Below are 27,900 nucleotides of genomic sequence, written 5' to 3'. Positions count from 1 at the left end.
GAGAACTCAGAAGTAAGCCCAAACACATATGGGCACCTTATCTTTGACAAAGCAGGCAAGAATATACAATGGAAGAAAGACAGCCTCTTCAATAAGTGGTGCTGGGAAAACTGGACAGCTACATGTAAAAGAATGAAATTAGAACACTTCCTAACACCATCCACAAAAAGAAACTCCAAATGGATTAAAGACCTACATGTAAGGCCAGACACTATAAAACTCCTAGAGGAAAACATAGGCAGAACACTCTATGACATCCATCAAAGCAAGATCCTTTTTGACCCACCTCCTAGAATCATGGAAATAAAATCAAGAATAAACAAATGGGACCTCATGAAACTTAAAAGCTTTTGCACAGCGAAAGAAACCATAAACAAGACTAGAAGGCAACCCTCAGAATGGGAAAAAATAGTTGCCTATGAAACAACGGACAAAGGATTAACCTCCAAAATAAACAAGCAGCTCATGAAGCTTAATACCAAAAATGCAAATAACCCAATCCACAAATGGGTGGAAGACCTAAATAGACATTTCTCCAAAGAAGACATACAGATGGCCAACAAACACATGAAAAGATGCTCAACATCACTCATCATCAGAGAAATGCAAGTCAAAGCCACAATGAGGTCTCACCTCACACCAATCAGAATGGCCATCATCACAAAATCTGGAAACAACAAATGTTGGAGAGGGTGTGGAGAAAAGGGAACTCTCCTGCACTGTTGGTGGGACTGTAAGTTGGTACAGCCACTATGGAAAACAATTTGGAGGTTCCTTAAAAAACTACAAATAGAACTACCATATGATCCAATAATCCCACTCCTGGGCATATACCCAGAGAAAACCATAATCCAAAAAGAAACATGTACCGTAATGTTCATTGCAGCACTATTTACAAGAGCCAGGACATGGAAGCAACCGAAATGCCCATCAACAAATGAATGGATAAAGAAGATGTGGCATAAATATACAATGGAATATTACTCAGCTATAAAAAGGAATGAGATGGAGCTATATGTAATGAGGTGGATAGACCTAGAGTCTGTCATACAGAGTGAAGTAAGTCAGAAAGAGAAAGACGAATATTGTATGCTAACTCATATACACGGAATCTAAAAATGGTACTGATGTACTCAGTGACAAGACAAGAACAAGAATGCAGATGCAGAGAATGGACTGGAGAACTCGAGGTTTGGGGGGGCGGGGGGTGAAGGGGAAGCTGAAACGAAGTGAGAAAGTAGCATAGACATATATATACTACCAACTGTAAAACAGATAGCCAGTGGGAAGTTGTTGTATAACAAAGGGACTTCAACTGGAGGATGGATGATGCCTTAGAGGACTGCGAGGGGGAGGGTGGGGGGGAGTCGAGGGAGTGAGGGAATATGGGGATATGTGTATAAAACCAGATGATTGAACTTGCTGTTTCCCCAAGCAATAATAAATAAATAAAATTTAAAAAAAGAGTTAGATTGGTCATTGGTCCCTTTAAGTATTTGTTTCCCTTTTATTCCCCGCTGATTTTGCCCTACCAAAATGGCCGCCGCCCCGCTCTCTCCTCATTGGTGGGTTTTCCCCGCAGGTGGCAGCTCTAGCCCCGCCCACCAGTTACCACCCTGAGTCCTAAGTTATTGAGTGTAACTGACCAGCGCGAGGGGGCGGGGAGTGCGCCGGATGTGACGTTTCCGGAAGCGCCGACTCTCGTCCGCGGGGACAGGTGGGGAAGGGTCCCGGGAGTATGCTGGGGCTCGGGCGCTGAGCGTGGTCGGACTTTGACGGGGAGCGGCCACCGTGAGTGTGGGGCCTGCAGGCTTCTCCTCCCCGCGTCCCCTGCCCGGCCTGGCGCGCGCGCGGGGCCCCTGACGGCTCCGGTCCCCAGCCGGGCCCAGCGCGTTCCCTCCTACCGCACGCAAAAGACCCTAAAATCTTGGATGCTTTTGCCCTGTGTTGACAACTTGGGCATGAGTGCCTTCGAGAAGGGGGCCTCACGCAGTTGTCCGGAGGTCCCTCTTCACTGTATACGCCCCCTTCGCTAATTCCTGCTACTTCCTTTCGCCTCCTGCTTTCCCTCTTGGTCCTTTACGCCACCTTCCCCCCTTATTTGCGGATGCTGCATCTCCTCTCTGGAGTGTTGTTCAGCCTTGTAGCTCTGGGCACCACTTGCTGGCCTCGGGAGGGGGTTCCACTCTCGACCAAAAGATCCTGTCCTCAGAGGTACTGAAGCTTCTTCTGCTTCAGTTAGCTTTGATGGGCTCTGCACTGAGTTTACTAATTAGACAACTTGGGGAGGTTTTAGATTTGATGGTGGCTTTCTGAGCCCTTCAACAGGCTCCCATGAGAGATGGAATGTCTCTACATCCCTGGTAGACCCCACAACTTTTGTACCATTAGGGTGTTTGAGAAGAAGCTTGGTGGAGGAAGTGTGACATAGAGATAGAAATGGCCCAGAGAAGACCATCTCTGAGGGAGAGGTTGGAATGGAAAACAAAACCAGTGTATGGACAAATGAAACTGAAATGTCAGGATTTCTGGGCAGATAAGAATCCTGACTAAAGCAAAAGGTCTCTGTTGGGAATGAGTAAGGTTTAAGATTGAAAGGACAAAATGGGGCCAGTTGACACGGGGCCTTGAATTCCAAAATCTGCTGTAGCTTGTATATTCTACAGCATGCTGGTTGGGGTGTGCTGTAGTTCAGTAGATATCCAGTACCCAGAATCTTTTTGGAAGGTAGAGTGATATCTGATTGGAAGTTGGAATCTGATTCTAACAGCAACAATATCAGGAAAGATTGTAGAATGACTGCAGTCTGAGACCCAGGGAGGGAAAACTCCCAGGGTTTTTTGCTCGTTTCTTTTTTGCATTTCAAGTTACCTTTGTGTTCTTTTGTTATTCAAAGCATAGTCTTTGAAGATAGATTTAAGTAAATTGTTTTTTAGATCTAAATTCCTTGCCCTGAAATGATGAATGATGTAGATTGACTGGAATAGCGGTTTCACTGGCAGAGTTAAGATTATGAGCATTCATTCCCATACCATTTCCCGTAACTAACCTTGTGTGCACGTGTGAAAAAATACAGACAAACGTTAGTTACTCTCCGGTTAAATGATCAACTTGAAGTCAGTTAACAATCATGAAAGTTCATTGACTATACTCTGCCAGGTACCAGGGTGGATGGAAGTAGGTAGCTGGGAGGAGAGATAATGGCAAAAATATACGATACTGTTCCTCTTTTTATGGTGCCAAGGCCAGGGCTACCTAATGACATGGAGTGATTAGCATGAAGAGAGAATTGAACCCCTTGTGGCTCATTATAGTAATACTCTTTGTACCCCTAATTATGGCACAGAGATTATGAGTTTTTGAGTATGCCAATCCTTTCATCCTTGTGATATGGGCTTCCTTGAGGGTGTCAAGGCTTCCTGTGGGAATGAGACCTTATTTGATGTGAGCTACAGCATGTGGTATTTTTCTCTTAATTTCTTTGTAAGGTAGATGTTTGTGGGAAAAACACAGTGTACTAGGCTGTGCTGGGCTGATGGGGGCCTTGGTGTTGAATCCATCTTTTTTTTCTGTTTCAGAACTTCTTGGTCCTGATGTCTGACCGTGGAGATGTGAGCCTCCCACCTGAAGACCGGGTGAGGGCTCTCTCCCAGATGGGTAGCGCAGTGGAGATAAATGAAGACATTCCACCCCGACGGTACTTCCGCTCTGGAGTGGAGATTATCCGAATGGCATCTGTTTACTCTGAGGAAGGCAACATTGAACATGCCTTCATCCTCTATAACAAGTATATCACGTAAGACGCCTCCAGTTTCCTTTTTCTTTTCCGGTGACTGATGCCTCACTCATTCTGTTCTTGTGCTCATTTATTTCTGCTCAAAATTGCTAAAAGTAGGGAACTTTACAACATCGTTATCATTAATCATTTTTGCTGGCAGCTCCTACATACTGGCTGTCCTTGACATTCAAAGACATGAGGACTGAAAGTGTTGTTTTCATGACTCAGTAATTTCATGAGTAAGAGACCTAGCTCTTTGGCCTGTGCCCACATGGCCCAGCTGTTAGGCAAGAGAGTTGATGTTTATACATGTTTCCTATTGAGGACTGTTTTTTCCTGTCCTCTCTCTATTAAGGCAGCCAATCAGAGGATTATTGTTGAGGTTTAGCAGAGCCAAAATTCCTCACCTCTACTAATTTGTAGCAAATTGAGTGACTCAGGAAAAAGTTTTTTTCTTAACATTTATCATAATCATGCAAATCATCAAATAATCATTCACCACCTACAGTTTGTATAGCTCATCATAACACCTCTCCCTTGAGTTGCTTACCCTCTTGCAGCATACATTGAAGATTTCAGTGTAGTTAACAGGAACAATTCCTAAAGCTCCAGTCATATTGGAAAAGAGATCTAATCTAGGCAGGGAATAATGTTAAAGGGTCTCATTTATAATTTTTAGTGTTGTTCTTTCATAATACCAGGACCTTGAAATAATAACAACTACAGTATATTTGTATGGCTCTTAAATCGTTCACAGAGGATTTCACCTGCATTGTTTCCTGTGGTCTTCACAGTTCTGCACGCATTGAGTGGGGCACATCACCCTCCCATTCTGCATATGAGGAAACACCCTCCGGGTTTAGTGAGTGGTAGGCTTTGTCCCACAGTTTGGAGTGACAAAGCCTGGATTTTCTAACTCTTAATTCAGGATTCATTCTACAACATAGGTCCTGTTCTTTTTGTTTTCTTTTTGGTAGTGTTTTGTGAATTGAAGGTAGTCTTTTGAGATCAGAGTCTTGAGCCATACTAATTTTTGGTTGTTTTTTATTGTTTTTAAGTAGGTAATATGTACACATGGTATAGAATTCAGAAGGCACAAAACTAAATGTCCCTACCACTCCTCTTTTCCCCCAAACCTTTAGTTCCCCTCCCCAGAGACAATCACTCTTATTAGTTTCTTGTATGTTCTTCCAGAGATGATGTATGTGTATTAATTATATGATATTAAGTTTTTGATCACATACTACTTTAAAGCAGAGTTTAATGCCTTTGGTGTTCATGACATTTTGGGTTGAATAATTCTTTATTGTGGGGACTGTCCTGTGCATTGTAGGGTGTTTAGGAGCATCTCTGGTCTCTCTACTCGCTAGATGCCAGTAGGACCCCTTACCCCCAAGTTGTGACAACCCAAAATATCTCCAGACATCACCTGATGCTTTCTGAGAGACATGACTGCCCCAGTTGAGAACTAGTACTTTAAAGAAAAGTAGGTGTAAAAGTGGATTGCCTAAAATTCATGTTATAGTTTTAGAATGGAGAGAAGGAACTGCTACTGTTTTTTTTTTTTAAGTTTAGAGGTAGTGCCTGTTTCCTCAAAGATCTTGTAGTCCATCCATACCATAATGTCCTGTTATGTGGCCTCAATGTTGATAAAGTTTCATAGAATTGTAATTATATTTCTTTCTTTTTTCTGTAATTTTATTTCTACCTCTCTTTGCTGTTATGAGTTTTTCATTCCTAGGCACAATGGACACAAAATTTATTTTCCTGAGAAGTTTCTTTGGCTATTGTCTATCTCTTCTAATTCCACGCTGCTGGTAGAATTAGTATTCTTGTATATTTCCGGTAATCCTGTAGATAGTTCTCTCAGAGTGAAGGGCACAATTCCTTTGGGGAATCATAGTTGAGAAAGTTTAGTTAAGATCATGGAATCACTCCACCAGGTATTTTCTGAAGGGTCTTCTGGATCTTGTTGTCCCACATAGAAAGTGCTTTGAGGATGAGAACCATATTCATTCAACAGATATATATCGTGTATACCTACTACCTATTTGACACTGCAGTAGGTCCTGAATATGTAGTAAGTAAAATGGCCCATGCCCTTATTCTAGTTACAGGAGAAGACTATACAGGTAAACAAGTAAATATACAGTCACAAAATAGGGAAAATGCTATGGAAGCAACAGAGAGAATGCTGGGACAGGGAATAACCAAGGGTATCTTATTAAATAGAGTAACATCCATCTGAGAAGGTAAGATTTACTGAGACTTGAAGGATGCCATAGGGTTGGTCATTCCAAAAGCATAAAGCAAGCATTTAAGACAGATACAGCTGTGTATTCAGAAGCTCTCAGGTAGGAAAGACTTTAGTGTGTTTTGAGGATTGAAAGATCACTGTTTGGAGTGTAGCAAGTGAACAGGGAGAATGACCCCAGATGAAGTTGGAAAGGTAGGCGGGGCCAAATCACACAGGATCTTATAGGCCATGGTAAGGAGTTTACATTTTATCTTGGGAGCAATAGAAGGCCATTGAAAAGTTTTAAGTGAGGTTGTGACCTAATCTTACTTATATTTTAAAACTATAAATTTTGGCTGCTATGTGGTAACTGGTGGAGGGAGTGTTAAGAGAAGGCAGTGAGATTAGTTAGGAAACTCTTAACAGCTGTTCAGGAGAGAGGCTGGTAGCTTGAAGGCGCATGATGGACTGGAAAGGAGCAGATGGATTTGGTATTCTGGAGATAGAGTCCATGAAACTTACTGACAATTTGGGAAAGAAGATAGTATCAAGGTTGACCTCAGTTTCTGCCTTGAGCAACTGAGGATTTGCTGGTCCGTTTATTGAGATGGGGAGAGTGATGTTGAAAGGGGGTTGGGTAGTGGGAAGATTCAAGAGTTGGGGCCTGGATTTTTGACGTGTTGAGTTGTTAAGTTTAAGTTACCTGTGAGATATCCGAGTAGAGATGTCCAGTAGGAGGTTGGATGTAGCAGTCTGAACTCGGGAGAGGTCTGGGTTGGAGATACAAGCCCAGGAGTCCTCAACATATAGTTGGTTCTGAAGTCATGAGAACTGCTGAGACCTTCTAGTGCAATAGTTCTTAATCTGGGGTCCAGGAACCCACAGGGATTCATTGATAGAATTCAGGGTCCATGAACTTGGTTAGGAAAAACTTTCTGTTTTCACTAATCTCTAACTGAAATTTAGCACTTCCTTTAATTTTGAATATAGGCCTCAAGCCACAGGATTATTAATATTTGTAGTTTTGTCACCAATAGAAATAAGATATTTTCACATTACATTATGATTGTTGCTGATATCTCAAAATAGCATTTATACTTATCACTACTTAAGAATTACAGTACAGAGTTATTAAACCCACAACTAGATCCTATTTTTTAATGTATTAACAATGCATTAATAAGAAAGCACATACCACAATTTTTTAATATTTTGAAAACTGTATTATAGTAGAACTGGGCTTTTTGTAATTTTTCATAATTTATATTATATCTTTAAAAAATTATTCTGAGAAGGGTCTATAGGCTTCATTAGATGTCAGAAGGATCCATGGCATATTAAAAGACTCTATAGTCTCCTTATCAAGAAACCTTGGTAAGGAGACTATAGAGTGAGAAGAAAGGGAGCTTAGGGTAGAGCCCCAAGGTTGGTTAGTGGAGGGAGGGCCAGTAGAGGAGAAGGAAGGTTCGAGAAGTAGGAGAAAATCCAGGAAATCCATTACTTTGTCATGGGAGCCAAAAGAGGTCAGTATTTGCAGGACAGTGGCCAGCTGTGTCAGATGAGCGAGGATTAAGGTTTGATGTCATGATATGATTGGTAATCTTGGTAAGCAATTTCACTGCAAGGATTAAAGATTGGAGTGGGTTGAAAGGTGAATGGACAATAAGAGAGTAGAGACCATGAGTATAGTCTAGAGATTGGTGAACTTTTTCTGTAAAAGGGCCAGATAGTAAATATTTTTGGCTTTGCAGGCAATTTGATCTCTGTTGCTACCTCTTCTTTGTAGTTTGAAAGCAAGCCATAGATAATACATGAATGAATAGGTGAGGCTGTGTTCCAATGAAGAGTTATTTACAAAAACAGATGGCGAGCTAGATTTGACCGACTAGCCATAGTTTGCCAAGCCTTTATATAGACAACTCTTTGGAGAAGTTTGACAGGAAGTAAAGTGGAAAACTGAGGAAGTAATTGAAGGGGGACAAGGAGTACATGCGTGTGTATGTATGTGTGTGTGTGTGTTTCAAGATGGGAGATTCTAGAGCATATTTTTTGCGATGGAAAGGATACTGTGGAGAAGGAGAGGCTAATGGTACAGAAAAGAGAGTTTCAGTGTAGAAATAAACTCCTAAATAGGCAAGAGGGAGTAGGATTCATGGTACACAGAAACTTAAGTTGATTTTTTTCCTGTGATTTGATGTTACTTTGAGTGATATGAATATCAGAGTTAACAGTAAGACTGTTACAGGGAGGCTTTTCCTGTGTGTGGTGTTCTGCTTATAGGACCATTTAACATGATGATCTAGGCTTAGAGGAGAGTTGAGTGAGAGGAGGGTAGAATGTATTACTTTACTTGTTAAAATTGGAATTTAACCTGGGGCTTTGTTGGATTGGCTCGACCTAGCTGCCTTCATTTTTCTTGCAGATACCTTCAAGACCCTGACTCTGATTCTATGAACTGACAAGCCCTAGGAGTTGCGAAAAAACTCCTAGCTCAGTGTTCTTGGTCAGTTTTTCTACCACACTTTACTTGGTATATTCCTGTCAGTTAACAACAGCTCCCTTTGGCAATTATTACACTGAGGAGAGAGGAGGGAGGAGGGTGGACCTCTACCTCACCACTCCTCTGCCTCCCCCCCCCCCCCCCCCACTGCCCCCGACTGTTGAGTCACCGTTCTAGACCTTTTGTGCATACTTTAATTCAGGATTTTAAAGGGCATGTTTGTTCTTTTCCCTTGAGCAGTTCAGGCGCCTTAATGATCTCAAGCACATTTCTCCCCTCAGAGGTTTTCCCTACTGTAGGAATGCTTTGCCTTTTGCAGACCCCAGTATAGAAGAAGGATCTTCAGCATATTAAATCAGTACATATTTTCATGGTGAGCACAGACAATAATCCAGGCAGTGGATTCTTTCACAGCTTTTTATGGTCATTGGCTAGGCTACACAGAAGAGAGTTACAGAGGACTTAGGCAATTCCTGTCTGCTGTGTGAGCCTCCTGCAACACAAACCTGCTTTCTGAAAATGGTCTGTCACCTGTGTTGAAGATGCTTACCACCAGGGTTGGGGCTTATGGACTGGAGAGGGTTTCCATCTGCGCTCATGCGCACTTTGCTGACTTTTAAGACTGGAAGAAATTGGAGCCCTTCATACATCCATGTTACAGAATTTCTGCTTGACTTTTTAAATTAGTTATTTTTACACAAAATTAATATTTGTTCATGATTAAAACAAATATTTTTCAAACCGTACAGCAAGGGAAATATTAAAGTGAAAAGAGAATTCTCATCCACCCAAGGTAATCACTGTTACGTTTCTTGTGCGTTCATGTGTTTATTAAGAAAATATGCCCCTGCAAACACATGTGCTCATGTCTTTATCCTTTTTTCTTAAAGCCTGAATGAGATCATACAATATATTCTTTTCTACAGCTTGCTTTCTTAGCTGTCCTATCTTTCCGTATCAGGACGCACTGATCCATCATCTCATTCTGTCTTAGGCCTGTTTCTTCTGCCTAGAACAGTCTTATCCCAGATTCTTCATGGCTCACTCTTCCAATCCTTGCTTAAATACACCGTCTCAGTGATGCCTTCCTTAGCTGCCCTATCTAAAAGCTCAGTCCCTTCCCTGTCATTTCTCTTCCCCTTCCCTATTAATGACTTTTTCCTAGGACTGATTGTCTGTAATACTTCTTGTTTTGTTTATTGTCTGTTCTCCCACTGAAATGTACTCTCTGTGGTGGGGAGCAATTTGTGACTGGGACATTCATTGCCAAATCCCCAGCCTTTATAATAATGCCTGACCCCAGAGTAGATGCTCAATAAATATTTGTTGAAGGGAATGATTATGTTGTTTTTCCACATTTGGGTACACCATAATTTATTAAATAATCCCTTACTGATGGCCATTGAGGTTTTCAGGTTGCCCTGCTCTTATAAACAATGAATGCTTTATTCAGTAGTCTTATACATATATTTTTGTACTATTGTAGGGTAAATTCGTAGAGGTGGAATTGTGAGTTTAAAGGATATACACATTTTAAATTTTGAATGCTTGTCTCCCACTCCCCTTCCTCGCCTAAGGAAAAAGGTGCTATCAAATTACAGTGCTGCTAAGAGTGTGTAAAGACACCCATTTCTCTATGCCCTTGCCTACACTGGTTGTAATCAGCTTTTAAGCCTTTGCCAATCTGATAGATGAAAATGATATCTCATCTTAATTTGAATTTCTTTCATATGTAAGTAGAGTACTGTTTTATATGATTATTTACCTTTTTATTTACTTTTCTGCATATCTCTTTTTTTCTATTGTTCTGTTAGGTTGTTTTGCTTGTGTTTTGCCAATGCATCTTTGTTTGCTTTGCTACTTTTCCTGTCTGTAGGCTGCAACCAGATATAACCCAGAGAACACTATACATCTGGGCCACAGCTATTCTCTGCCTAGAAAATTTCTAACCCTGGTGTTAACATCTTCGTTTCTTCTTCTTGCTCACATTTTTATTTATTGGTAAAAACAATCATATAAACATATAGCAGATGTTGGCTGTGTGCTAGGCACTGTGCTCAGCACCTTTATTTTTTAAGATCTATTTTAATGTCATAGCAACCCTATCAGGTAGTACTAGTTTGTCCCCATATATATAATTTATACTTAGAGAGAAACTGAGGGATGGTGCTGGAGGTCACACAGCTAGTTAGTGGTTAAAGCCAGGATTTGAACCTCAGCAGGATGGCTCCAGAGCCTGCCCTCCTAACCACTAAGCTCTGTTGCCTCCAGTGTGGGCAGTGGGTTATGTTGTCCATTCTGTTTTCAGGAGAGCATTCTGCCCATATGTCCCCATTCAGAAAACTGACTACAGTTACTGAAACAAGAAAAAGGTATTCATTTTCAGCTCTGGGAGTTTTATCCTATAAACTAGTTTTCATTACATGGTTCAAAATCAAAGTTAATAAAAAAGATATATAGTGAAAATTTTCACTCCCACTCTTGTCTCATCCACTCTATTTCCCCTGCCCTCTACTTTTATTAGTTTTTGTAAATACTTCCTGTGTTACTTTATGTACTTATAAACAAAATAAATGAGTATATATACATACACACAGGCATACCTTGTTTTATTCCACTTTGCAGATACTGCATTTTTTACAAATTGAAGGTTTGCGGCAAGCCTACACTGTCAGATGATGCTTAGCATTTTTTAGCAATAAGGTATTTTAAATTAAAGTGTATATTTTTTAGACATAATGCTATTGCATACTTAACAGACTACGCTATAGTGTAAACATAACTTTTTATTCACTGAGAAATAAAAAGACTTACGTGACTCGCTTTATTGCAATATTTGCTTTATTGCAATGGTCTGGACCAAACCCAGAATATCTCCAAGGTGTGCCTATATATCATTTTCCCCTTTCTTACACATAAGGTAGCATGTTATATACACTTTTTTTGCACTTTGTTTTTTCACTCAGCTCATCCAAAGGTTTTAACACAATTTTATTCATCAGATATTTATTCCATGCCTCTTTATACAAGGCACTGTGCTGGCTTTAGGGAAATATACAAAGAAGCAGGAGATACAGGAATCTCTGGCCTCAGGGACTTTACAGTTCTTCAGGCTGAGAGCATAAGTGAATATAAAGTGTGGTGTTTATATGACCTGGTACCTCCTTGGCTGATTGAGGCTTCAATACAAAGCACACTCAGCCTGCTGAAGGTAGCGAACATATACCTTGGTCTTTAGAGTTACTGAATTATAGGTCTCTTGAGCACAAGATCTATGCCTTATATATCTTAATGTCCTCTTCAGGACTTTATGGTTGAAAAATGAATCTGCGCTTGTTTTAAGGAGAGACTTTAAGGAAACTTTTAATACATTTTTCATGAACCCAAAGGACAGTATTTAGAATTGTTTTGATTTTGGAATTCATCCCTGCTTGAGGGGTCTTGTCAAATTGGATTGAAATGAAATTTTCATGTGCCTAACTAGAACAGAAGGAGGACTGCTCATCTATAGAGGGTTTGTTTTGGTGGGGATCTTCTTTTCCCTTTACTGAGGCTTCCTCTGTTTACTTCTACCCATGGGCAGAAAGTGAAAAAGACTTAATTAATCCCAGATACATTATAGTATTTTATGACTGTGGGCGAGCTACCCTCAATTTGTTTGTTTTGAGTCTCAGCTTGTGTTTATTACAACCTAATTCTATTAAAAGACATCTTTGTTCAGAATCCCTCCAACAGTTCTGGGCATTCCAGGAGCCATGAGGAAGCAGTACGATATAGTGGTTGAAAGAGAAGACTCTGGAACCAACCTGCTGGCATTGAATTCTGAACCCGCCACTTTTGGCTATAACAAGTTACTGAACTTCTCTATTTGTTTTCACTGTCCCGAAGTAGACATCATACATGTTAGAGGTCTATAAATTGATTTCAGTTTATTTTTTCCAATGAGCTTTATAGCCACGGACATGAGCTGAAAGAGGAAACCTACCACTTATGTTTCTCTAAGCACTTTTCATCAGAGATCGTAATGCACATTACACATGTAACGTGCACATATTACACGCACATAACACATGAACTGTCTAAGCATCTCAGTGCTTAATCTGGTGCAAGCAATATTCTGCTTTGAAGGAATATGAATCCCAAAGAAAAAAAGGCAACATTAAAGGTCGCACAGAGTTAGGAGTAGTAACAGCACGTGAGTTTTCTCTTAGCCTCCTGTCCTTGGCTGCCAAACTGTTCTCTGAAGAATGATTTGTGACAGAGACCTTTTCCTTTGGAAGCCTGTTACTGTCACAAGAAAAGAATCTCTTTGGAGGTGTGTTTTTGGGCACAGAATAGGCTTTCCCCCCATCGTTTTTGTTGTAGGAGTCTGGTGCTGCTGCACACCTGATTTTGGAGAAGAGGGAAACAATCTGTTGCTCCTTACAGGGCTAGAGATGAGTGGGGAATATGGCCTGTCAGGTGGTGGCTGTTACCCCTGCATGCCTGGACACCTGGCAGATAGTCGCTGCAGGGTAAGGGAGTTGCCTTGCTTCAGAGTCTTTTGGACGTTTGGACATCTTTGCATCACAGTCAATCTGATCTGTTCCCTTAGGCTCTTTATTGAGAAACTACCAAAGCATCGAGATTACAAATCGGCTGTCATTCCTGAAAAGAAAGACACATTAAAGGTGGGTCTTCACTTTCACTGTTGCCCATCTAAAAGCTTCAGAGAGGCACAGACTAACTCCAAGATAAAAGCAGTAGTGTCTGCATCTGAGCATCAAATCCTGCAAATAGGAGATAAGGCCATTTCACTAGATCAGTTGTGAAATACCAGGTATGGTATGGAAGGGGGTATTTGTATTTTTAAGCTCTTTATGGGAATATAATTGCTTTATACTCTTGTACCAGTTTTTGAGGTACACCAAAGTGAATCAGCTGTATTTATGAATTATATCCCCATATCCCTTCCCTCCTGCAACTCCCTATCGTGGCCCTATGAGTCATCGCCCATCATGGAGTTGATCTCCCTTTGTTATACAGCAACTTCCCACTAGCTATCTGTTTTACATTTGGTAGTGTATATATGTCAGTGCTACTCTCTCACTTCATCCCAGCTTCCCCTGGAAGAGGGTATTTTAAATTAAATTATTTAAATTTAAATTACTGTTTAAATGTTTTTAGAAACATTGTTGCCATTGCCAACTTGACTTAAGTCTTTTTACTTTTCTACTTAATTAGCTGGCAAGTATTCTAACTCTCAGTTTTTGATTTGTGTCTCAGAAATTAAAGGAGATTGCATTTCCCAAAGCAGAAGAGCTGAAGGCAGAACTGTTAAAACGATATACCAAAGAATATATAGAATATAATGAAGAAAAAGTGAGTATGTAAGAGCAAAAAGAAAAAAAGGAAATTATTTTGGTTTCTTAGGCTTTGACCTAGGATTCCAATAGATATTTCAGTAGATCTTTTGATTTTAATGTGATATTTTACTTCTTTGGCAAAGACCGGAAACTCAAAAAAGGTGTTTAGGCTGAGGATTCTAATACAGATTTAGCCTGCTTATCTAAGAGGATGACTTGAGGGAAACAGAAAATCTGTTGCTTGTCTGCTATCTCTAGAGCTAGAACCTAAGAACAATGAAAATTCTCACTGAAGTATAAGGGTTTTAGATCAGAGAATTTGTGGGATTTGATTCACATTTGGTTATATCCAAAACAGATTATGCCTGTTTATAATAATTGGTTTCTTTCAAGCTATTTTCAAATGGTTCTTATTAGGAGGAGTCAGTTAAAACATGTGAGAAGCTCTGAGACAGTGTCATTGGTCTGTGTCAGGTGAGAACACATACTGCAAGCACTTCCACATTCTTCTGTACACTCTACTGAATTCTGTTCTGGACTCTGATGTTGAAAATCAGCAGAGAGGTGAACAGCTACATATTTCTAAGGTACCCAGTGAATGAAAACCTTCATGAAAGAGATTGTTACTTGATGTTTCTTAATAGTTTACAATGTCACTCTATATTGGACCAATCACCAGAAGAATTTCAGGGGCTTCATTCAGGGTTAAAGTTCAATAGAGACCCCCAGCATGGCAATTATAAGTTTGGATTTGGTTCTATTTCACAGCCTTACTTGGGATACAGAATGTATACATGGCACACCTAGAGACTGCAGTTGTATATGGTACAGATTATGAGGTGCAGACAGTAAGTTGCATTGAGATTTTGGTAAAGAAGAAAATGCATTAGTTAGAATAATTGGGAAAGGGTACCGAGAGGATCGGGACTTTAACTGTTCTTTTTTTTTTTCCTTAAATAAATAAATTTATTTGGGTTGGGTCTTTGTTGCTGCACACAGGCTTTCTCTAGCTGTGGAGAGCGGGGGCTACTCTTCATTGTGGTGCGCAGGCTTCTCATTATTGTTACTTCTCTTGTTGCAGAGCACGAGCTCTAGGGGCACAGGCTTCAGAAGTTGTGGCTTGGGGACTCAGTTGTTGCAGCTCGCGGGCTCTAGAGCACAGGCTCAGTAGTTGTGGCTTGTGGGCTTAGTTGCTCTGAGGCATGTGGGATCTTCCCAGACCAGGGCTTGAACCCATGTCCCCTGCATTGGCAGGCAGATTCTTAACCACTGCACCACCAGGGAAGTCCCACTTTAACTGTTCTTGAAGAATAGGTATATGGTGGTTAGATAGACAGGAGTGGCGACTGTTCCACGGGTGTAGAGGTACTAAGGGAAGCATGAATTCTCTGTTGGGAAATGAGGCTAGAGTGGAAGGACGTTTGGTGCAATTTCCCTGCAGAAAAGCCTTTTCCTCCTAAGATGTGAAGTCACTTGAGTGTAAAGTGTTAGCCTAATTCCTGTTCGTTCTTTGTAGAAGAAGGAAGCAGAAGAATTTGCCCGAAATGTAGCCCTCCAGCAAGAGCTGGAAAAGGAAAGACAGAGGGTGGCACAACAGAAGCAGCAACAGTTGGAGCAGGAACAGTTCCATGCCTTTGAGGAGATGATCCGGAACCAGGAGCTAGAAAAAGAACGACTGAAAATTGTACAGGAGTTTGGGAAGGTTGACCCTGGCCTGGGTGGCCCACTGGTACCTGACTTGGAAGACCCCTCCCTAGATGTGTTCCCCATGACACCTGTTATATCCACACAGCCTTCAGACTGTAATACAACTGTAAGGCCTGCCAAGCCACCTGTAGTGGACCGATCCTTGAAACCTGGAGCATTGAGCAACTCAGAAGGTAGTGAATTCATTTGCTTGCGTCCTCTTCCATCTCAGCTGCAGCCAAGCAGAATGTCATTCCAGGGCATTTGGCCAAAGACTACTTCCATGATCCCACTCATTAGGCTCTGGTCACAGAAATCCATTTGATCAGTATTACCATACTGGGTTCTATCACAGCTATATTATAATGTTGCCTTAGCATAAGCCATATAATTTTTCCTGGGCTGGGTTGATTTTCTGAAGAGCTAATAATATCCTTGAAAGTCAGACCCTCAGCTTTTAAGGGTTATACAGAGCTTTGAAGTTCAATGAACTAGAGATCACTGTTGACCTTTTGTAAAGGAAATTTGAGATGTATTGTACCACTTTACAATTCAACAACTGACTTTTAATTTTTAATTTTTTTATTTTTTACAATAAACTGCATATATTTAGAGTGTACAATTTGGTATCCCAATCTCCCAGTTCATTCCCCCCCCAACCCTCCCTGCTTTCCCCACTTGGTGTCCATATGTTTGTTCTCTACCTTTGTGTCTCTATTTCTGCCTTGCAAACTGGGTGATCTGTACCATTTTTATAGATTCTGCATATATGCATTAATATACAATATTTGTTTTTCTCTTTCTGACTCACTTCACTCTGTATGACAGTCTCTAGGTCCATCCATGTCTCTAAAAATGTCCCAGTTTCATTGCTTTTTACAGCTGAGTAATATTCCGTTGTATGTATGTACCACATCTTCTTTATCCATTCATCTGTTGATGGACATTTAGGTTGCTTCCATGTCCTGGCTATTGTAAATAGTGCTGCAGCGAACATTGAAGTGCATGTGTCTTTTTGAATGATGGTATTCTCTGGGTATATGCCCAGTAGTGGGATTGCGGGGTCATATGGTAGTTCTATTTTTAGTTTTGCAAGGAACCTCCATACTGTTTTCCATAGTGGCTGTCAATTTACATTCCCACCAGCAATGCAAGAGTGTTCCCTTTTCTCCACATCTTCTCTAGCATTTACTGTTTGTAGATTTTCTGATGATGCCCATTCTAACTGGTGTGAGGTGATACCTCATTGTCGTTTTGATTTGCATTTCTCTAATAATTAGTGATGTTGAGCAGCTTTTCATGTGCCTCTTGGCCATCCGTAGGTCTTCTTTGGAGAAATGCCTGTTTAGGTCTTCTGCCCATTTTTTGATTGGGTTGTTTGTTTTTTTGATATTGAGCTGGATAAACTGTTTATATATTTTGGAGATTAATGCTTTGTCTGTTGATTTGTTTGCAAATATTTTCTCCCATTCTGAGGGCTGTCTTTTTGTCTTGCTTATAGTTTCCTTTGCTGTGCAGAAGCTTTGAAGTTTCATTAGGTCCCACTTGTTTATTTTTGTTTTTATTTCCATTATTCTAGGGGGTGGGTCAAAAAAGATCTTTCTGTTATTTACGTCGAAGAGTGTTCTTCCTATGTTTTCCTCTAGGAGTTTTATAGTGTCTGGCCTTACATGTAGGTCTTTAATCTATTTTGAGTTTATTGTTGTGTATGGTGTTAGGAAGTGTTCTAATTTCATTCTTTTACATGTAGCTGTCCCGTTTTCCCAGCACCACTTATTGAAGAGGCTGCGTTTTCTCCATTGTATATCCTTGCCTCCTTTGTCATAGATTAGTTGACCATGTTTATCTCTGGGCTTTCTGTCCTGTTCCATTGATCTATATTTCTGTTTTTGTGCCAGTACCATACTGTCTTGATCCCTGTAGCCTTGTAGTAGTTTGAAGTCAGGAAGCCTGATTCCACCAACTCCGTCTTTCCTTCTCAAGATTGCTTTGGCTGTTCGGGGTCTTTTGTGTTTCCATACAAATCGTAAAATTTCTTGTTCTAGTTCTGTGAAAAATGCCATTGGTAATTTGATCGGGATTGCATTGAATCTGTAAATTGCTTTCGGTAGTATACTCATTTTCACACTGTTGATTCTTCCAATCCAGGAACATGGTATGTCCCTCCATCTGTTTGTGTCTTCTTTGATTTCTTTCATTAGTGTCTTATAGTTTTCTGAGGACAGGTCTTTTACCTCCTTGGTTAGGTTTATTCCTAGGTATCTTATTCTTTTTGTTGCAATGGTGAATGGGATTGTTTCCTTAATTTCTCTTTCTGATCATTCATTGTTGGTGTATAGAAATGAAAGAGATTTCTGTGTGTTAATTTTGTATCCTGCAACTTTACCAAATTCATTGATTAGCTCGAGTAGTTTTCTGGTGGCATCTTTAGGATTTTCTATGTATAGTATCATGTCATCTGCGAACAGTGACAGTTTTACTTCTTTTCCAATTTGGATTCCTTTTATTTCTTTTTCTTCTCTGATTGCTATGGCAAGGACTTCCAAAACTATGTTGAATAGTAGTGGCGAGAGTGGACATCCTTGTCTTGCTCCTGATTTTAGAGGAATTTTTTACCATTGAGAATGATGTTTGCTTTGAGTTTGTCATATATAGTCTTTATTATGTTGAGGTAGGTTAAAAAATAAAAAAGAGCTACTGAATTGTGCTTGCCCTGCAAATGTTCCTAATTGGTAAGGAGCTTAGTCAAGGTAAATATTGCATGTAGTCAGTGATAACTCAGTCTAGCCATAAAAACTATTGAGTCTTTCCTCCTCTTACCCATGAATGGCTATCTGAGAAAATAACAGTAGTGGCAAAATGAATATGCCTTGATTATTAGAATAGATCTTTTTGTTAGGAATTCTTTCAAGTAGTCATGTAAGGAATTCAGCTTTGCAGAAGATCCACTTAAAAGGATAAGGTAAGAGTGGGTGCGGGGTGCTGGACTCTGAAGCCTGGCCTGCAGGGTTTCTCCCCAGGTGCTCGGCAGGATTGTCTCTCACTATTATTCCTGAATAGCTCAGAAACTTCTTTGAAGTAGTAGTTTATGCTCGTCTTAACTTGAATGATTAAAGCCTCTTCTCTATTCTTGAAATAATGTACTCCCAATGGCTGTGGCCAGAGGTTGGAGAAGAGACTTTGCAGCCCTTTTCCTTCTGCCATAAGGATGCAATCCCTACTCACTGCCTATAGTTGGGGGGACCCCAGTGATTTGGCATTGCTCTCCCAGGGTTGCCAACTCTGAGGTCTGCTTGGGGAGGCAGTGCCCCATGTTCTCAGACTGTTCTTCTTTTTCCATTACAGCTCCTACGATCGATGGACTGCGCCACGTGGTGGTGCCTGGGAAGCTCTGCCCACAGTTTCTGCAGTTGGCCAGTGCCAACACTGCGCGGGGAGTAGAGACATGTGGAATTCTCTGTGGGAAGCTGGTAAAAAACAGATGCTTTCCTGAGCTGAGACGGTTTCTCCCCCCTGGGCCTCCTGCGACTCTCTTCCTCTTTGTGCCGATCCCTCTGCCACAGGAGCCATGGGCAGCATAATGCAGGGTCACCTTGAATTTAGTGACCCTGTACTTGATTGATTTTCAGAGTCTCTTGAATTGAATTGACTATTTTAATGCCAGTGGTAAGAAATACCTAATTCTAAACTTGGTAGGAAGATCTTGTATATCAGCTTTTGAACACTTACTTTATGGTAGGACCTGGGAATATGAAATATGTGAAGCACAGAGCATGTGTTCACAAGAAGTGCCCAAGCACTTTAAAGAGATGGGAGCTATACACGAAAAGATAGATAGTGTGCTGACTAGTATGTACAATGAAAGCGCTAGTAATTACGAGGAAAGAAGGATCGTTAAAAGGAGGTGCTTAAAAACCCGTTACTAACTGCTGAATAAATAAATGAATAAAGTGGAATAGACTTAAACTGAGCCTTAAAGGGTAGGGAGGGCTTAGAGAAACAGTAAAAGGCAACTACTCTAGACAGGGACAAAGGAAAAGAAGTGGTTCTATACCCAGAGCTTCTTAAGAATCATGAGTAGACCTGTTTGGCTGCAGCAGGAAATTCCCACGGGGATGGGGGCATCTGTGGCTTTGCAGAGGGCCCCAGGTAATGGACCTGGGCAGTCAGGCTTGTGAACATGACTGACATGAGGGACTCACCTCACAGAGCAGACTGATGCTGGGGGAAAGGGCCTTCGCTTGTAGAGATGTTGAACTTTCCACTGCTGTGACAGAGTGGGGTTGCCTAAGTGCCAGGGAATCGTGACAGGCTGTTTTCTCATTTGACAGATGAGGAATGAATTTACCATTACCCATGTTCTCATCCCCAAGCAAAGTGCTGGGTCTGATTATTGCAACACCGAGAACGAAGAAGAGCTTTTCCTCATACAGGATCAGCAGAGTCTCATCACGCTGGGCTGGATTCACGTAAGCAATTCCGAGCTCTCCGGGGGTCCGTCTCCTCTGCTCACGTGATTTTATAAACACATTGCTTATTTTTTTCTTGGAGCAGGGTGAATTGTATCCAGACTGTTGGTTGTATTTCCCTCTGTTGGATGCAGACTTGACTTCCCTAGCATACTTAACTGCTTGCACTATAGTATTGATTTCTGGGAATTACTTAGGGCTTATTAACTTAGAAATTTTTTTAATAGAGATGAACTTGTTTCCCTAAAGTCCCAGTTTCCCTGTGAGCATGAAGGATGATAGGATGCTAGCCTAGAGTATATGTGGACCTTGACAGTAGAGGCTCTGCCTTACTTCATACAAATGAAGTTCCTGAGAGGTTTATAAATCAGAATATTTTAAATGAGCCAAGGATGCTTGCATTTGGTCTTTCTTAAAGCAGCCTATACCTTTTCGTAAATCAGAAGGGCCATCAATCTATGAGATTTTCAAGTGTCCACATATCTTAGTCTTCTGGTGGTACTCAGGTAAGATATAATTCCATCCCTAAAGGTTACTTCTTAATTTTTCTTTCTATTCCTTTTCAACCCCTCATTCTAATAGACCAAGCTGTTTTTCATGTTGTGTGACAGGGTTACATACAAACAAGGCAGCTCATTTCTGGATTTGGGAAGATTGCACATATTGTATGTTAGGATTTGGGAAATACTGACCTGTGAGGCAGTCCATGTGCCTCTGTTTAGTAAATATCTCCTTATCCACCAGGGGATACAAATTTGAGTAAGATATGATTTTAGTCTCAAAGGAGGTTGACATATAGAAGAGTCATAATTCTGCGTGTGAGGCAGAATGTGCCAAGTGCCTCAAGAGGTGCAGTCAGCCCTGTGGGATTCAGAGGAGGGAAGGATCAGTGATTTACTGGAATTTTGACAAGTTGGGCCAAGGGAGAATTCCATATGGAGGGAACAGCATTGGAATAGGCAGACTGTGATCCTGGAGCATTGAGTGGTCCAGTTTTCTGGGGCTTATGGTTCATATCAGGAAACAGTGGTAGATGAGTATTCACATGATACTCAGGAGTGGCGTTCTGGAGGGTTTTGGGTGGACAGGAGGGATAGTTCTGCTTTTTAGAGAGTAGGTTGAGGCAGGGAGATCATTTCAGAGGTTAGTGTGATGATAAAATCTAATAATGATGAGAGCTAGGGTGATGGCAGTGCGTTTGGGAAGGGAGAGAGAAATGTCGGGTTTCAGAGGATGTGGGAAATGAGTAAGAGAGGATGAGTAAAAGTAATGACTTAGAGATGTCAGGCCTGACTCACGGGGCTGGCAATGATCAGTCATCTCATAAGCAGACACAGAGGCTCCAGCAGGAGAAGTTGCTTGGAAGTGAGGCAAATGTTGTCTCCAGTTCTGAGCAAGTTGAATTGAAGATACTGGTAAGATCTTATATTGGTGGAGGTAATTATCAGGCAGTTGAAACCTGGGAACAAGGTCAGCGTGGGAAAGAGAACCGGGAGACCTCTGCATAGAACTGACCTTGGAAGCCTTGAAACTGGAGGAGGGTGGAGAGCAAGAAGAGATTCACTGGCAGCTTGAAGGACAGGCCACCTAGGGGAGCATAGGGAGTAGTCAGTCAGGAAGCAAAGAGCTGGCAGAGAAAGGTGAGGGTAGTGTTAAGGCACAGGTGCCAAAGGAGAAGGAATATCTTAAGAAGAAACTTCAGGATGTTCACCATGTCGCATGCTGCAGAAAGCTCCAGAATGATGAAGACTTATATAGGCCTATTGGATTTGTTGAGGTCACTGATGACCTCAGTTTAGTGGGTATTAGGCAATGGTGGGAGTAGATTAAAAAGGTTTAAGAAGTAATGGGTGTTGAGGTTGTGCTGCTAGTGAAATGTACACTGATTTTTTTGAAGAGCTTAGCACTGACTAGAGGAAAGGAAAGAGATGGAATGGTAGTGTAAGGAATAGCCAGGTTGAGAGAAAGTGTGCTTGATTTATGGTTTATTGTGAAAATGTGTTGGTTTTGGTTTTTTGAAATCTTTATATTTGAAATATATATAAGAAAGTACATAAACTAAATGTGCACTTTAATGAATCATTACACAAACATCTATTATACACATTATCTAGGTCAAGAAATAGAGCATTGCCAGAAGCACACTTCTACCCCCATGCTCCTGCCCAGTCACCCTTGCTCTCTGGTACAGGTAATCCCTCTCTTGACTTTTCTGGAAATTCTTTGCTTTCTTTATAGTTATACCACCTAAGTGTGTATCCCTAAACTCAATAGTTTAGTTTTGCCTGGTTTTGAACTTTCCATAAATAGAATTATATAACATGTATTCTCTTGTACTTGGTTTCTTTTGCTCAACGTTTGTAAGGTTCACCTGCGTTCTTGTGTATAGTTGTCTGAATATGTTTTTAAGCCCAGTGAGCCAGTGGAGTATAGTGGAGCCTGTGGAGGAGATGTAAAAGGGCAGGAGAGACAAGGTAACGTGGAGATAGGAAAGTATTAAATCAAAAGTACAAAAAGGGAGTCATCTTCATATGGGGCAGAAAACACTCACTCCTCTTGAGACAGAGTTGAAGGAAGAGAGAAAGATATAGAGAGATTTTTGAGGATATAGTTGGAGGAGTTAAGGGAACTCATTTTAGGTGATCTTGATTTCGACAAGGTTGGAGTCTAGAGCCACTGCCCAGCAGGAGGACACAGGTGAATTTAAGAACTGGAGGAGATGGGGGAAAGTTTGCAGTAATTACTGTTTAGACTTCAGGTATATCTTAGCCACAAATGAGTATAAGGATTTTTAATATCAGTGAGGGCCTAGCTAGGAAGAAATTTAGAGCCTAAATAGATAGTATTCCAGCTTTTTTTCCCCGTGATATTTCTATACCATTCCTTCCTAACTTGGAATTAAAAGCAAACAAAAGCAGACCATAATGTTTGCTTAGGTCTTAAAATTGGCAAGAAGAGAACGCGAAAGATTAATTCTCCCTTCTGTACCCTGCCCGCCATAGATCAGGTTCCCTGGTCCACACCTTTGTACCGGTCATGTTCATCACCGGTTATCGTACAGCCCCAGCTCAGTATCCAAGGCACTCCTTCTCCTTGTCTCAGCCCTACCTCAGCTGCCATTGCTCTCCTGTGGCCGCTGTGCTTGTCCAGGCACCCGGGCTGCCCTCAGCATTCACTCTCCTCACTTATTTCTGCTCCTTTGCTGTCTTGTTTTCTCTTCATAAAGATGCCTTCCTCTGACTCCAGCATGATGGGCATAGTGGGCATAGCGGTTTTTTCAAGAAACTTGACTGTGAAGGGAAGGAGAGAAGGTACCGTAGTTAGAGGGGAGCAGAGGCTCAAACAAGACTTTTTCGTTTAGTTTAGCGATTATTTATTGAGCCCCTGCTCCGTGTCCCTGTACCGTCTTTCTAGTTAACCCAGCTTTAGATTGGAGGCCTTCATCAGCTTGTGTAGGTCTTGTTTGTTCTCAGTTACAATTTCAGGCTCTAACCGTGGGAGGAAAGGTGTTGGCACAGGCCATTTGTCCCTAACAGTCTATAGGATCATATTCTTATTAGGTGGAAACGGTTTCTCCCTTGTGGTCACGAAGGTTCTTTCCTGCCCCGTGCAGGATTTGCTGTTAGCACTCAGCTAACATGTTCCTGTACTGCAGACCTCTTCCACAGTGAGCTGGTCACAGCGTTCTGTGCAGCTGTGTTTCTCATGTGCAGCTGTGCTTCTCACGTGAGGCTGCACGTAAGAATCATTTAATGAGCTTTAAAAAAAACATTTCCTTCTCAGGATGGATATTTCCAGGGTGGGGTGCTGGAGCCTGTGCTTTTGACAAGTTCCTCGGGAGCTTCATTTTGAATGCAGCAGGGTTGAAAACACTGATCAAGTGCACATGTTTATTTTCTGTGCTTTTCTGTCAGTAAAGATTGGTGGCCTTTTTAAGTTACATTGGAACTTTCTTTTTCCATCCTTATTATCTAAGATCATACCCGCTCTGAGATGAACGTAACTCATTATATACTGGTTCCTTTGTGCACAAAGAATGTGCTCAATAAAATATTAAACAACTGGGGGATTCCAGTGGTTAGGACGCGATGCTTTCACTGCTGTGGCCCAGGTTCAGTCCCTGGTCAGGGAACTAAGATCCTGCAAGCCGCGTGGTGCAGCCACAAAAAAACCACATTAAATAACTGAAAACAAATGAGATAAACTGAATGCAATTTAGATAGTGCTTTAACTGATTACCCTCAAATTTCAGTATCTTGGTCCCTTTCTCAAGTGAGACAGGGTCCTTTGTGTGATTTGACTGCCCTCTGAAATATCAGTCACCCTCTGCCTCTCATATCCTTGAGTGATATGCTTTAACCACAGGACAGCTTTTGCCACTTTTGCCTCTAAAGCCCCAGACTCATGCTTGATCTTTTAACCCCTCTGTCAGGAGGACGATTCATTCAGCTAATTGTGGTTTGCTAAGTCCTCGACTTCTGCGAGGTCGCTGTATTAGGTGGCACGTACCATCTGATCCAGTGTGGGTGACGCTCCGTTGTGTCAAGGGAGCTTGTGAGAAGCCAAATAAGTCTTGATGGTCAATTTGAAATTATGAGTCTCTTCACATACTCATGTTAAACTATACTTGTTTACAATGTTGGGAAGGAAGTTCATTACTTATTATGAACTTCAGGCGTATTCCTCATGGCTGCTAATGGCTTTGTACTTAAGGAGATGGTGGCAAGTTACTGACAATTATTTGGCTCTACCTTCCTTCGTGGGCTGTATACTCTCACTGAAGGGGGTCCCTGGCTTTTTTTTCTCTTCTCAGACTCATCCCACACAGACCGCTTTCCTCTCCAGTGTTGACCTGCACACTCACTGCTCCTACCAGATGATGTTGCCAGAGTCGATAGCCATTGTTAGTTCCCCCAAGTTCCAGGAGTAAGTACATAGGGTGCGGTTCAGGGTTTTGCAAGGAGATAGCGGGAGTGGGGGGGGAATCCTCAGAGGAAAAGTTCTCCATTCCTAAGACCTAAAATATATAGATTGTGGTATGGATTGGCTTTTCTAAAAGGCTTCCTTTTAAGCCCTATTTCCGGATAAACCTACTCTGCTTGTTTACAAAAGTATTCAAGCAACAACCTAGGTGCTTTTATAAGAAAGGGACATAAGAAGTTTGAAGTGTTTGACTTGAAGCAGTAGGAATTTCAAGAGATTGCTGTTACATTAGAAAATTTCAAAATCCAGCAGAGTATCTCTGAAGGTTAACTTTTTTCATTCTAAATCCTGTTATTTACTATGAATTCTCCCAGTAAAACTAATGTGGTGGCAGTGATGAGTCATTCTCTGACTGATTCATTCACCAGAGAAGAGACCTATGAGCCAGCATAATTTTGAAGCTGTCTCAAAATGAGCTCTGCCCTACTCTGTGTGTGTGTGTGTGTGTGTGTGTGTATGAGAGAGAGAGAGAGACACGGAGGGGACACTTGCTTGATTCTGGACCTGCTTTTTCTTATTTCAGAACTGGATTCTTTAGACTAACTGAACATGGACTAGAGGAGATTTCTTCCTGTCGCCAGAAAGGATTTCATCCACACAGCAAGGATCCACCTCTCTTCTGTGTATGTATCTATGTAGGAGAAATCGGAGCTGTGCTTTAACCAGGCAGGACGGTCAGAGCTGATGAGACGCACTGTCCTTTGTGACACATGTAGATCAGCCTTGTCGCTTATTTTTCCAAATCTTCCTAATAAAGACATACCTGGGAAGCGGTGTGGGATAGGAAGGGGTTTGAGTCTTAACTCTGCTACTTAAGGGCTGTGTGTCTTTGATCAAGTTACTGAACCTTCCTGGGCCTCAGCTTTCTCGTCTGTGAATGGAGGTGACGATGATAATACATACGTGCTCTTGTAGGGTTATGAACAGGGTTAAATGAGGTAGCGCACAGAAAGTACCAAGTACAGGAGCTTCATCCTCATCGATTGCTAAGCCTGCACTTCAATAAGAGATTTGCATTCAAAAGAAAAAAGCCATTTAAGATAGGTAAAGTATATTTAATTTTGGAGTTTTACTTTCAATTTGATTTTAGATAACAGGGAGTTTTAGGACCTTCTTAGGAAGTTTTCTCCCCAAGTGGTACTCTATAAAGAAGACGTTTCAGTTGCTGCTAAGTGGGTTTCAGCTCTCCCCTCAGATCGAATGTGATAATATTGCTTCACTCCATGCTGGCTGTGGAGTATTATTATTTCTTTTGGGTTCACTGAAAAGTGACCAATACAGAAAAGGGACTCAGACCCTTGTCACATAAAAGAAACCGGGGATGTTTAGGAGAGAACCCAGGGAGAATCTGAGAAGTGACTGTGTTAGTGGAATTATTGTATAAAAAGGTATCGGGTACTTCATGTGACTCCCAGAACTAAAACTTAAGACCTTGTGGAATGACAGTTTTCAGCTGAGTATGAGAAGGAACATTCTGACAGATTTGTTCACAAATAGGTTAGTCTGCCTTGGAATGTAGTAAATGTCTAGGTACCAGGATGTTGAAAGAGAGGCTGCACAATCCCCCAGAAAAGCCTAGGCTTCCAGTTAGGATGACCCTGTATGCATGCCAAGAGGGAGTATTCCCCGTGTGAGAGCAGTTTTACTTTATCATCTGGTTGACATAATAACCCAAAAAACTGCAATGAATTCAGCAATTATTTAAAATAAATGTATATTTTATGCATGACTCTAGAATATACATACATTTGAAGAATAAATGGAGTTATATGGGCCCACATTGATTCAGGCTACAGGCTATTGATTCGGGGTTGGTGGAAGTAATAATTCCCAGACCCCTTACCATAATAGCCATTTAAGTAGCAGTCTGGCTGCCAGCCTGGGAATCACTAGCCAGAATAAGCATTGTAAGTGAGGAATTTTAAAAGATGACTTTTCAGAATTTTCCAGGACTTTCCCTTTCTTTCTTTTTGTCTGTTGCAGAGTTGCAGCCACGTGACTGTTGTGGACAGAGCAGTGACCATCACAGACCTTCGATGAGAGTTTGACTCAGGCACCTCCCAAGAACTATAAAACCATATCAGTGTACTGTAGCCCCTTAATTTAAACTTTCCAGAAAGCTCTGGAAGCTTTTTAAAACAGAATAGAAAGTGAGTTATCACCTGGGGGAGAACTGATTTTCCATTTCTGGATTGAAAAGAAATAATTAAATATGTTTTTTAGGCACATCTGGAAAATAGCATGATCATGCTAAAGCAACTTTTTGGTCTGCTGTAACTAAAAAAGTAAGTTGAAAAAGTGATGTAATGAACACTCATATACCCTTTGTTCTAGATTCACCAGTTCTTAACATTTTTTTCCCCTCTCAGATATCCTTCTAACTTCTCTGCCAACTTGTTTATTGTTTACCTTTGGACTAATTAAGGGTATCTATGCAGAAATTTGGAAGCCATTTAGAAAATCTTTGGGTTTTTCTGTGGTTTATGACAATGTTAGTGAAGCCTATCATAAGGCTGAGGGACAGCTCACTACGTCTGACCCGCTGGTGAGGCTCGAAAACCCTAACGAATGATTTTGTCAGGAATTATTGTTATTTAACAAATATTTCAGGATATTTTTTCTTCTACAATAAAATTATTATATATATATATATTTTGTGTTCTAGAATGATCTGTTGGATCAAGCATTGTCTAGACAGGTTAACTAAAAGGTCTGGTTATTTGGGGAAAGGTGAGGGGAAAATGGAATTTGAGATGTACCAACATGGAAGGCATGTCCCAGTTCACTTTTAATTGTTCAGTCTTTTCTGTCTGCCTTTTGCCATCTTCTAGGGATGTGAAGTCATCTCTGCTCTTTTGGTGCTGTCAAGTCGGTCATCCCATTCACTTCCTTCTTATGCCCTA

General features: G+C 41.1%; 1 protein-coding gene across 2 annotated transcripts; it reads left to right on the top strand.

Annotated features, from left to right (window-relative positions):
- Nucleotides 1–1,647: 1,647 nt before the first annotated feature.
- STAMBP (STAM binding protein) lies at nt 1,648–27,650 on the top strand. 2 transcript variants are annotated; one of them, XM_057742510.1, is made up of 10 exons: nt 1,648–1,717; nt 3,579–3,796; nt 13,109–13,184; nt 13,780–13,875; nt 15,376–15,739; nt 18,891–19,015; nt 19,877–20,014; nt 24,828–24,940; nt 25,521–25,620; nt 26,981–27,650. In XM_057742510.1, the coding sequence occupies exons 2-10, from the start codon at nt 3,594–3,596 to the stop codon at nt 27,035–27,037; spliced, it is 1,272 nt and encodes a 423-aa protein (XP_057598493.1). In that variant the 5' UTR covers nt 1,648–1,717; nt 3,579–3,593; the 3' UTR covers nt 27,038–27,650. The 2 variants fall into 2 exon arrangements, with proteins under 2 accessions (XP_057598493.1, XP_057598492.1); XM_057742509.1 differs by having other exon boundaries at nt 1,670–1,791.
- The last annotated feature ends 250 nt before the right edge of the window (nt 27,651–27,900 follow it).

Source organism: Hippopotamus amphibius, chromosome 7, assembly GCF_030028045.1.
Source record: "Hippopotamus amphibius kiboko isolate mHipAmp2 chromosome 7, mHipAmp2.hap2, whole genome shotgun sequence".
Taxonomy (NCBI): Eukaryota; Metazoa; Chordata; class Mammalia; order Artiodactyla; family Hippopotamidae; genus Hippopotamus; species Hippopotamus amphibius.
Note: the sequence above shows the minus strand (reverse complement) of the source record. Positions and strands in the feature narration are given on the sequence as shown.

Bases quoted from the DNA above. Each gene is read 5' to 3' on its own strand.
- STAMBP (XM_057742510.1), top strand. From the start codon at position 3,594: ATGTCTGACCGTGGAGATGTGAGCCTCCCACCTGAAGACCGGGTGAGG. The intron at 13,876-15,375 runs GTGAGTATGTAA...CGTTCTTTGTAG, and splicing joins TAGAATATAATGAAGAAAAA to AAGAAGGAAGCAGAAGAATT. The intron at 24,941-25,520 runs GTAAGTACATAG...TTCTTATTTCAG, and splicing joins AGTTCCCCCAAGTTCCAGGA to AACTGGATTCTTTAGACTAA.